This window comes from Amia ocellicauda, chromosome 10 (genome assembly GCF_036373705.1).
Source record: "Amia ocellicauda isolate fAmiCal2 chromosome 10, fAmiCal2.hap1, whole genome shotgun sequence".
NCBI lineage: Eukaryota > Metazoa > Chordata > Actinopteri > Amiiformes > Amiidae > Amia > Amia ocellicauda.
The window spans coordinates 31196863-31208572 of NC_089859.1; the positions used below are offsets into that span (position 1 = coordinate 31196863).

At 38.0% G+C, this 11710-nt stretch overlaps 1 protein-coding gene across 5 annotated transcripts in view; it reads left to right on the plus strand.

The window, feature by feature from the left end:
- Positions 1-625: 625 nt before the first annotated feature.
- LOC136760496 (probable C-mannosyltransferase DPY19L4) overlaps positions 626-11710 on the plus strand; it is a 36591-nt gene continuing 25506 nt past the window's right edge. Inside the window, exons 1-9 of one of the 5 annotated variants that reach the window (XM_066715930.1) lie at positions 626-850; positions 2727-2840; positions 6554-6667; positions 7183-7307; positions 7741-7831; positions 8216-8337; positions 8481-8626; positions 8838-8961; positions 9225-9359. In XM_066715930.1, coding sequence (XP_066572027.1) covers positions 2732-2840; positions 6554-6667; positions 7183-7307; positions 7741-7831; positions 8216-8337; positions 8481-8626; positions 8838-8961; positions 9225-9359 — 966 coding nt within the window. In that variant the 5' untranslated portion in view covers positions 626-850; positions 2727-2731. Of the gene's footprint in view, positions 851-2317; positions 2448-2726; positions 2841-6553; positions 6668-7182; positions 7308-7740; positions 7832-8215; positions 8338-8480; positions 8627-8837; positions 8962-9224; positions 9360-11710 lie in introns of those variants that run through there. The other 4 variants (XM_066715931.1, XM_066715929.1, XM_066715927.1 and 1 more) reach the window with 4 other exon arrangements.

The following is an 11710-nucleotide window of genomic DNA, read 5'->3' on the forward strand; positions in this document are numbered from 1 at the left end:
TAAAGCTATTAGAAAAACCTCAAAGCACTATACAAATATGAAACTAAGATAAATAAAAAACAAAACAGTTGACAAATAAATAACATTAATATACATACATAAGAGTATAACAATACAGGAGCTAAAACATGTAATTAGTTAAAATGGAGATTATGAAAAGCCAGTTTAAAAAGGTGTGTTTCAAGTCTAGATTTAAAAAATGCTTATAGACTCAGAATCTCTGACACTAGTAGGAGCTAAACCATTAAGGACTTTGTAGGTCATCATCAATAAGATATTGAATGTAGTACTTGACTGGTAGTCAGTGCAAGTTATACAATATAGGAGTATTGTGTTAGTAAGAACACAGTTCTGAACATACTGGAGTTACTGTAGAACTTTATATTTAACATCAGCCATATCGATCCACAGCTGGATGAAGGCCTCCCCAGATGTTTCCACTTGCTTCTACTATTTAGGATACTTTGACACAATGTATTACAAAATTAAAGAGAATAATAATAATAATAATCATTAAAAAAAAGTCTCAGATTGTGTTATTTGATAATATATATTGCAGTAGCTTTGTCTGTATGGTTAAAGTGGAACTCGATATTGTATTGTTAGGCTGCCAAACGGATGTATTTCGGCGGAGCACCGAGCGGCGGCTCTTCGAGAGGATGAGGAAGTCGGTGTGTTTTCCACCTGGAAGACTGTCCCGATTTTTAAAATTTTAAGCATCTACTTTAGGTGAAATGCAAAGCCAAATTAAGTAGCTTTTTTATTTTGCAGAAACGTGCCTGTGGTGTCTGTTCAGTTTAAAGCCCCTGCTGTCTGCATGGAGCTACTTTGAGCTCTCTAAATCCAGCTGGTAAGATATCGTTTTAACCATTAATTTACTTCGCTAAAGTTAGTTGGTCATTTGTCTTTACCTTGTCGTGAAAAAGAATAATAATCGCACTGAAGTGTGATCGTGTAATTCATCTTGTTTTAAACAACTTGATCATATCGGTCGATCAGTAATGCGTCAGTGATGGTGTTTATTGTAAGGCTGGCGAGTGTTTTTTTTTTTTTTTTTTTTTTTTTTTTGCTTTTGCTGTTGAAAACATTGTTATTTCAGATTTAATATGAATCAAAGTTCAACCTATTTTCGTTGACATATACATTGATTCTGCCTGGGGAAAGTATATTTGGTAAAAAGAGCAAGGTTTTTACTTGTACGGTCATTTTACATAACATCATTGCAATGACAGTCTTAGGCTGAAGCAGAGAGATCAGCAAACTTGCAGATTGTTTTTAGTGTTTCACAGGATATTATCTTATGCACAATTAACTGTATGTATCCTTTATTTAACCAGAGAAGTCACATTGAGATTGCCATCTATTTTACAAGTGCGCCCTGGCCAAAAAGGCAACCTACAAGTTATACAAACATAAAAGAAACCCAGCACACAGCATAAATCAATTACTTGAATAACTTAACTTACGGGGCAAATAAGCACCCCAAACTACTTCTGTTTTGAAGATTGGATGTTATACATGAGAGAAGTGGTAGGAATTGATGGCCTTGTTAAATACAATTAGGGGATGTACTGGACAGAGAAAAGAGATGAAAAAACGTTTTTCATTACTGATTCTAATAACAAAATGTTTTGAACTGATAGAGTTGGCCTATTCCTTCCACACCTGAGCTTGAATTGCTTAGACCATGGAAATCGTCACCTAGATTTATTACACTTTTTAAAACATAGTTCATTTTTCTAATATGTGAAAGGCAAACTAGGGAAATACATACAAAATAAGTGTCTTCAGGACGTCTCTGGGTATCAGTTACATTTGGGATCTGCTACAACACAATTTGCATGAACAGAGCTTTAAACAGAAACATTTAAAACAGCACTTGTCAATGTGGCAAAAACACTGGCTGTTTTTCTCGGCTTTTAGGCCTATTTAACAAACTTCTTTTCAATCCAGTCTAAGAATGATCTTGGTTCCAGGAGTGATATCTTTATTTTTAATGCATTTTGGTATCCACTAGAAACCCTACCATTAGGTTTTTACATTCATTAAATACTGACCTTTCAAAATTTAGTCACAGTGCTACTTTGTAGTGGCACAACCTGATTTCTCTTTTCACCTGGATTATTCACATAATCTCTTTGGCACATTCTGTGAAAAAAATATATTAATTTGAAACACTACTGTACTGACCTTAATGTTCCATAACTAATCACAGTCTTTTTTTGGTCAAAGGATTGTCTGTTTGTTCCCTAATCTCTGCCTCCTGGCATAGTGTAAACAGTAGTCAAGAAAGAGTCCAGAAGAACAGCTTGATCTAGAACAGAGGGATTCCCCATGGACAGAGATAAGGGATGGTTTAAGAATAAATAAAAACCTGCCATTAAAACCGAAGCAAGAGCAATCAATTACAGGACTGGCACAAGAACTGTAGTTTGACAGCATGATTTGTGGGTTTTCTGCTCTCCTCTTGTTCAGTCTTATTTTTGATTTGATTCTAGACACAGATGGTAAATCTGATGGTAAACGAATGAGACATTTTGAATTTACGCTATGAAATACTCTTGCTTTTAAGTGAGCATGTCCCTTGTTTAATCTTGTTTAATATATATATATATTTTTTTGTAGTAAGTCATCTTGACGAAGAGATTTGGCTTTGTGTTTGCAAGTCAAATGTGTTCTTTCCCTTCCCTTCTGCTGCAACTGAACCTTCTTGAAATTGTGCACAGGGGAAATGACAGAGGTGAGACAGAGGAAAGAGCAGTCATGCCAAGAATACGAACAGAAGGTTTCAGAGAAAGAGGATTTGGAATGTCCCGCAGATTTACAGAATGAACATCCTGGTAAGTTAAGACTTAGAATACATTATTTCCGTTAAGCAGCTATTTTGCATGTGTTTGTGTATCAATATGGGTACAAATTCTGAGCTTACTATGTAAGGAAATACTAAAGATTTGTGCTATTGCAGCTGCTTATAGACCATGTAGTGTGTTCAAACAGCCAACTCATTCTTTTTTTGTTTTGTTGTGGTTTCATGTCTGCAGTTAGAACGTAACAGATGCTGAAAATGAGATAAAAATCGAATGATGTGTTGTTATCAAGTATTTTACCCCAGTGAATACATTCAAAACATGTTTACATTTATTTTGGCTCACTGTCCTCTAGTTTTTGAAAGCTGCTCCAACAGTTTTCTTCTACATCAGACTCAGAACAGTGCTTCCACAGACCCTGATACCACTGAGTACCTTATATGACCTTAATCAGTAGCCATTTGATTAATGAAATCACTGATCAGCTCTTTGGAAATCCAAGAGTGATTTGGAATGACCCTATTATTTTGTTTTGTGTATTTACTTTTTTTGTTTTGTTAAGGTAAGCTTGAATATTTCAAAAGTGTATTTATAATGATGAACCACTGTTCCAGAAATGGAGCTGGTCCATTCTGCAGACTCTTTCCCCACACTGAGACCTTGATTAAATGCCACTGTAAAAGGTTAATTAATTATTTCATCTTTTCTACTGTTAATATTGTGTTATAAAACTGAATTTGAAATACATTTTTTCAAATAATGGCAGAAACATCCAATATTCATATTACACTATTTACATGATTTTAAAAAGTTAAAACTTTCCTTTTTTTATTTTTTTGTTTGTTTGTTTTATGAACCCCTCTTTGGAAGCAGTGTTTTTTTCTTTCTTTCTTCCCTCTCTTTGTACTAAAGATTTATAGCTACTATGGCTGGAGGTATTAGGCTACATACATTTGAATACAATTTGAGGCCTTGGTCAACGTGTATGCCTTTTTAATTTGTATCTTCTGTTTAGAGGGTCAAAAGACTGCAAAAGTATCTCTAATTGTACAAAAATGTGTATAGTTGTGGCACGTTTTAAATAAGGATTATAAGGATTAGGCTACTGTGAATAACACGTTAAACATTCTTAGGTGTCTAAACATTAACATGTGCACTCTTAATGCCCCCACACCTCCCCCATTAACGCCCAAAGCCCCATATTCCTGCAGAAAACATTGCTCACGTGTCCATACCGTTTCAGGTTTGACAGCCTTCACTTGGTGTTATTAGGTCTGCACTGTCGGAGAGTGCTACTCGTGATACTTTATGACATTTTGTTATACATGTGCCACCATAAACCTCGGCTATCCACCCTGTTGGAGTTTCAAGTTGTGGTCTTCAATAGTACAACACATCCTACATCTTTAGTTTTTTTTATGTTCATGCAACACATGTAGTGACACAGCAAGGAGGTAGTCAACATTAATAGAGAGTGTCCGTGCACTTTAGCACAGCATTTCCCATGTGTGGAGCTGTTTGTTGTGTCTACAAGGGATTGAAAGTCCAGTGTTTTTCCAAAGGGCATTTTACACACAGTCACATTCCTAAGCACAACTCAAAAAAAATACAGGCTGCCCTTATAAGAACTTGTCATGTTTATTTATGATCTAGTAAGAGGTGACCAGATCAGAACAGGATACTGCTGGCTTTTAATATCTGCAGCTGTTCTTGCTTTGCCTTCGTGCCTGTTTGATAAAATACATGTTTTTATTTTGCTTTTGTTATCCACCCCCCCCACCCCATGTCTAAACAAGTTTACCACCAGATTACCTTGGCGACAAGCTTTCCCCGTGCCACAGAATATAAGTACATAGAACAGGGACCACAAGTTCCAGTAAATGCTCTATCCTCATTTAAACAGCCCAAAGGAGATTAATGTGGCTTTTTGTCAAAACTGCCAGTCACATCGACTGTACCGACAAGTGTTCTTGTTTGGATCTGATAGAAAAAACTAAAGAGAAGAGTGAGGGTGAAAAAGGAAATGCGTTATCTTTTTTGTTTTTCTTTATTGCATCAGTTTACAGTAAGACCTCCCCTGCTTCCCTGCTGTAATTTATGGTGCATTCTGAAATCACAAGCTTATTATTTTAATACAGTACAGCAGTATACTAGTAGTGAATTATCCAGGGAATTGTTTACCTTAGAGCTCTGTAGGTTAGCACTAGGGCTTATTCTTTACCTTGGAATAGCCTATGTTTCATGATGCAGTCATATAACATTGTTTATCAGGGAGCTTGATTACATTTCTGATTTAAATATGTGGCATTGCTTTAATATGGACAGGCTCAACAGGCTGATGATTAAGATAGGAGTTTTCTTGATTAACATAATGCCGGTGTGTTGACCATATATCTATTTCTTGTGGGATGTACTGACATTTTTTTTCCTCCCCATCCCATCCCCCTGAGCTGAGACATTGAAAATGTGTAGTTTTGTTTTAATTGTAGATCCAGAATGGGTATGGCTGAAATTGACAGCATTTTGGCTTATATATTTTCCCTAAATGTAAAATTGAAAGCAAACCAGGACCCAAATTCTCAGTGCCTTGAACAGGCACAGTATTCAGAATACTATTATAGTTTAGATTTCAAGAACAGGAAAATGAATGTGTCCCGAATTATGCTTTGTGTGAATTGGTGTTTGTTTGCACAATGCAGTAGTGTAAGTGAGCCATAAAGCCTTTGCTATCATTGAGAGAATCTTTGGTACTGCAGAGAGGGAGATAATTTAAAGAGAATAAAAAATTCAAATAAATAAATGGGGGATGTGCTTGTCCATTTTCATTTTCCTGCCAGGCCAAATTTGGAAGCTGCAATCCTGGGTAATATTCATTGAGACTGCAATACCATGAGAGTCTTTAGCTCCATCTCTGGGCTACATTAAGACATTATTCCTTAACTCTATGGGAACGGCCCACCCCATGTGTTGTGACACTCCTCCTGCCCACTCGCCGAGCCCCTTCCAGGATAACTTGAGCTAGTCAGCTATGTTTATGAATATCTCCCCCATCTCCTGTTCAAAGGCCAGCCGTGCACTTGCAGGGCATGGCAGCTTAAGAAGTGCTGTTCTCAGCAGCAAGCTAGATTTATAGTGCCCAAACATTGCCTCCATTGAAAGTAAAGCAGCCATATTTAATTCATTTACATGAATCATCCCTTTGTTAACTTTATTTATCATTTTTATTATGCCACATAAGGTAATGTATTTGTTTTTGTATGTAATCTGTTTTCAGTTATGAGTGTTGGGCTTGTGGTTGGTTTAATAATAACCCACAGGAGTTCCAGAAGTGTTTTATCGGTTGTTGTTATTGGAGCCATGAAGGAACAGAATTTTTGGCTGCCATAGATAGGTCGTTCCCGGTAAGAAAGCTGCTAAACTCTAAGCCAGTTAATTGATACAGTTTGTTGAATATTTATAAATCAGTTTTAAAATTAAACCTAAAAAAAAAAAAATCTACTTGGGAGGACTCTCCTGGCACAGCCCCCCACTTGTTCACTCACCTGTTTGCCTCTACACCAAAACAAACACAAAACATATAACCGTTCATTGGTATGAACCTGTCAAGTAAGTCCAAAAGGATGTAGCCTTTCTGAAGGCTGTCTATCACTTTTAATGGAAGGTAGTTCTGCAGAGCATTAATGCCTGAGACCACTTGTTTAGCACAAATGGAGCTGTCTGACTAAAGAGCACCGCTTTCTCTCCAGCAGATGAAGAGACAGCGGATCCTGTCTGTCAAGATGCCGAAGACACTAAAGAAAAGGAAAAGGCAGATTGTCCAAAGAGTCCACTGGCTAAAAGTTCCCTGAACAACAGTAAATGTGAGCAGCCATTTCTTGACTGGGATCTGAAAGGCACATTTAACGATAGATGAGAAGAAATATAATGAAATCTCATCATATTCTAGATTTTGTGATGATCCATATCGAAAATATAAATTTGTTTTCCTTGTTTTAACTTTTATATTGACAGGGGAAAAAGTAGGTGTAAATAATTCTAAAATGGTACTTGGAAATCCATAAGAACATCATTTACATAAAACAATATTATAATTAGGTGGCTGCCTTTAAAAACATTGTAAAACAGATGTATAGGTGAGTTTCAAAGGTTTCAATGATTTTACACTCCTTGGTACTGGCTTTGTTTTTGAAAGTAAATGGATGTATAGGCCTGCTTGTGAAAGCGAGTCCAACCTGATCCATTCCCACTGTGTGCAACTGCAGCGAGACTCGCCATTATAATTATAGAATTGTTTGCGTCCTTGGAAGCTCGCACCAGCTCTCTAATAGCAAGTTTTTTTTTCAAAAGTGAAGTACTTTCTGTTTTCATTCTGCAGCTGTCTTGCTTCAACGTCTGGTGAAGTTGTTCTTCGGCTGCTTGGCAGCTGTGACATGTGGCATGATGTATGCTGTATACCTCTCAACCTACCATGAAAGGAAATTCTGGTTTTCGAGTAGACGGGTATATATTTTTTTGTTCTTGTGTGATTTTTTTTAAGAATTCAACTGCAAAGTGAAAGACCAAGACAGATTCAATATTCTTAATTAGCAGCTAATAACTTTATAATAAACAACAACAAAAACATGTACCATATTGAAAATGCACAAGCCTTGGCCCAGTGTCCCAAAACATGGTCACCTCCTTTTCTAATCAAGTTTCAAAAGGGGGGGGTGTGCCAGCTTATTTTTTTGACGATGTAAAAGCCATTTTGTGTAAGGTAAAAGCCATTTCCCCTTTGTTTATCTGAAAAACTAAATATTACTGTTTATTAAAGATGAGATGAGCAAAAACACAACAACATATGTACTGTTTATGAGATTAATCTTTCCCTTGAACGTCACACACTCTCCCTCGTCTTCCTGTGTGTGTCATTTACTCTGTTTGTCTGCACTAGGAGCTGGAGCGTGAAATTACATTTCAGAGTGGCAGTGGAGTGTACTACTATTACTACAAACATATGCTGACCGCGCCTTCCTTTGAAAGGGGTAACTCATTTATTCTGTATTCTCCATTAACACAACGCAAGGCCACGTGTAGCTTGTCATTATCGTATCTCTGCTATCAGATGTAAATTACATATTAGGCAATAAATCTCTATAAACCAAAACTTTAACATCTCTTATCTGACATTGCTGAAATGAAACTTAGCCTTTAGCCTGTTGTAGCTGAAGCTAAGTATTCCAGCCTGAAGGCCCGAAAAGTTGTTTTGTAAGGCAAGACTAATCTATTACCTTTGGTTACTCAAGTGGTGAAGAATAATAATTATACTTTTTTTTTTTTTACAGAAATATTTAGAACAATGCAGATTCTCATAGTATAATAGAATATATAAACTGAATATATGTTTTGTTCCGTCTCTGTTGCTGTAGGGATTTACGAGCTGATGCGCGATAACCGAACGATCTCAACGCAGACCATCAATGCAGTAGAACAGCTGTCTTTGTACCCAGAGCTCATCACTAGCCTTTTATATCGCATTACCGGGAGCCAGGTATGGGGCTGTAAATGACTGTGGATTTCAGGGGTTTCTTTACTGCACTCTTCTACATTAGTCTTAGCTTGTCTTTGTAATCATCCGTTTCTGTGAAAATGCGTAATAAGTGTTTGGATTAAATTGCCCTTTCTTTATCCTAGGATGTGATCGAGCCTGTTTATTTCTACATTGGGGTGGTATTTGGCCTCCAGGCTGTGTATGTGACTGCCCTGTTCGTGTCCAGCTGGGTCATGAGTGGCACATGGGTGGCAGGAATACTGGCTGTGGCGTGGTATATCATTAACAGGTGAGCGTGACATAACAAACATCTCTAAACAAATAATTTCTGACTGGATTATTTTCACACAGCTTTCTCTATTCCCCACCCCAAAAGTGTACCCCCACCCCCCATATTCTCTGCTATGTTGTGTTTGTGGTTTGGACTGTGATTCTATACTTGGTGAGGATGTAGCATTTGTACTATTTCAGGTATCCTAAATATATTTCTGTGTTTTCAGGCCTGACACAACCAAGGTGGAGTATGCTATTCCCCTGAGGGATAACTGGGCCTTGCCTTACTTCTCTTGCCAGGTTGCTGCTTTAACCGGCTTCCTTAGAAACAATATAAACTCCGCAACAGAGGTAAATATGAAATGTAGAAACTGCTGAATTAAATTTGTTAATGATTGTGAAATCTTAAAAAAAAAAAAAACTAAAAACATTGGAAACATTTGACAAGAAATGCATTGCAAATGTCCCTGTGTATTTTGTTGTGTTATAAAGCTCAGACATAGTCCTGTGTGTGTTTGTATTTGTACATATAAGGAAAGCTACAGATTGATTTGACTGATCAAGAAGCATCAGTGTGAGCAGGAATTGATGCTCTGCACTTCTCTCCACTGTAGATGTTCTGCTACCTTCTAATGAGTGCTTCCACCTTCACCTTCATCATGATCTGGGAGCACAGTCACTATGTGCTGTTCATCCAGTGCCTTGCGCTCTTCCTGCTGGACTGCTTTGATCTGGTGCAGCCACGCAAGGTACCGGCGCTTTAACGGAGAAAGCATGCATTATTCACCAGGAGATTCATCTCTGGAAGAATGTGCGTGCATCTGTATACAAATCCGATCATGGCCTGAGTGCTCATTCATTAATGAAAGCTTGACAGTAAGAACCAGATGTGACACTCGCCTTAACGTTACTGGTCTGAAGCGTCCTGCTGCCAAAGTCGATCTTCCTCTCCTTTCCTGCCCTCGCTGGAACCCATAGAGTAGAGTCGGCCAGTTCCCGCTCTGCCCCGAGGAGTGAGTCTAGATGACAGGGTTTTGATCTGACACTTCTGCCTCAGGGGGTTTCTCCACCGTCATTGTGGATTTGCCATCGCAGGGAGTGGGAGCGAATGCTGTGGCAAGGTGGCGCATGGAGTCTCGGATAGGATAGGAAACTTCATGCATGGATGATGACTGGGCTCGTTCCAACTCCAGATTAGGCTTCATTAAACACTGCCTTTTTTTTATAGCTTTTAAGCCTGTTGTAGCACTAGTATGTAACTTGAAAATCAAGAGGTGACTCACATTGTTCATGAAAATGGAGATAAGTGGACCCAAGACTTTTGGAATGAATGAAGGTTACATTTTTTATGACTGCAGAAATAAATTCATACTACATGTATGTATGAATTTATGTATGTATGTGCATATATTTAATTTGTCCATATATTAACTTCTTGGAAAACACATATGTCTACATAAATGTATTGAAAGGCTCTTTGAATAGATTATTTAACTAAAGAATGAGTTAAAAAAGTATACAATTGTTAAGAAATGCAACCTAGATGCTTTCTACAGAAAAAACAAACATTGAACTCTTTACTAATTTCTTTACCTGTTTGTCACCTTTATTTATGTACAAAATGCAAAGCGCTCTTTGTGAACATGTGTGAAGTGTGCTATTGAGTGTAGAGAAATTATATAGACAAACAAGACATCCAAAAGTTTCCCTCCATTTCAGTCCTGGAAAGATGTTCTGAGATTACTATTGAATACTGATACATACACAACTTTCTAACCAATTTCCTTAATAAACATTTTGAAGCTGGTTACATTTAAACCTTGATCACACCAGTAGACCAAGGCCAATCTCAGTGCTCTTTAAATTTGCTGGCATTGGTCATTTTTCACAGACAATCTGCTAGACATGTGATCGTCAGATTAGAGTATTTGTGTCCTGAAAGCTTGTGCATTCCTATGAACCTTGTTGTTTGTATAATATTCTGGCATAGTGTGCTCTTTTTACAGTCTGCTAGATGTAAGCTTAGACCTAATCACGAAGACCTCTAATTTAAACTGCAGTTGAGCAATAATTAAGGCTTTCGGCATCTAATTTCCTTATCGGTACTTGCCTTTAAATCTTAATATATTGTCGTTAAGGTGTATCTTCATACTAATTATAAGCAAATTGTTTGTTTTCATGTTGAAACAATGTACAGTGAGGGGAAAAAAGTATTTGATCACCTGTTGATTTTGTACGTTTGCCCACTGACAAAGAAATGATCCGTCTATAATTTTAATGGTAGGTGTATTTTAACAGTGAGAGACAGAATAACAAAAAAATCCAGAAAAACGCATTTCAAAAAAGTTATGAATTGATTTGCATGTTAATGAGGGAAATAAGTATTTGACCCCTTCGACTTAGTACTTGGTGGCAAAACCCTTGTTGGCAATCACAGAGGTCAGACGTTTCTTGTAGTTGGCCACCAGGTTTGCACACATCTCAGGAGGGATTTTGTCCCACTCCTCTTTGCAGATCCTCTCCAAGTCATTAAGGTTTCGAGGCTGACGTTTGGCAACTCGAACCTTCAGCTCCCTCCACAGATTTTCCATGGGATTAAGGTCTGGAGACTGGCTAGGCCACTCCAGGACCTTAATGTGCTTCTTCTTGAGCCACTCCTTTGTTGCCTTGGCTGTGTGTTTTGGGTCATTGTCATGCTGGAATACCCATCCACGACCCATTTTCAATGCCCTGGCTGAGGGAAGGAGGTTCTCACCCAAGATTTGATGGTACATGGCCCCGTCCATCGTCCCTTTGATGCGGTGCAGTTGTCCTGTCCCCTTAGCAGAAAAACACCTTCATGTTTGACGGTGGGGATGGTGTTCTTGGGGTCATTCCTCCTCCTCCAAACACGGCGAGTTGAGTTGATGCCAAAGAGCTCGATTTTGGTCTCATCTGACCACAACACTTTCACCCAGTTCTCCTCTGAATCATTCAGATGTTCTTTGGCAAACTTCAGATGGGCCTGTACATGTGCTTTCTTGAGCAGGGGGACCTTGCGGGCGCTGCAGGATTTCAGTCCTTCACAGCGTAGTGTTACCAATTGTTTTCTTGGTGACTA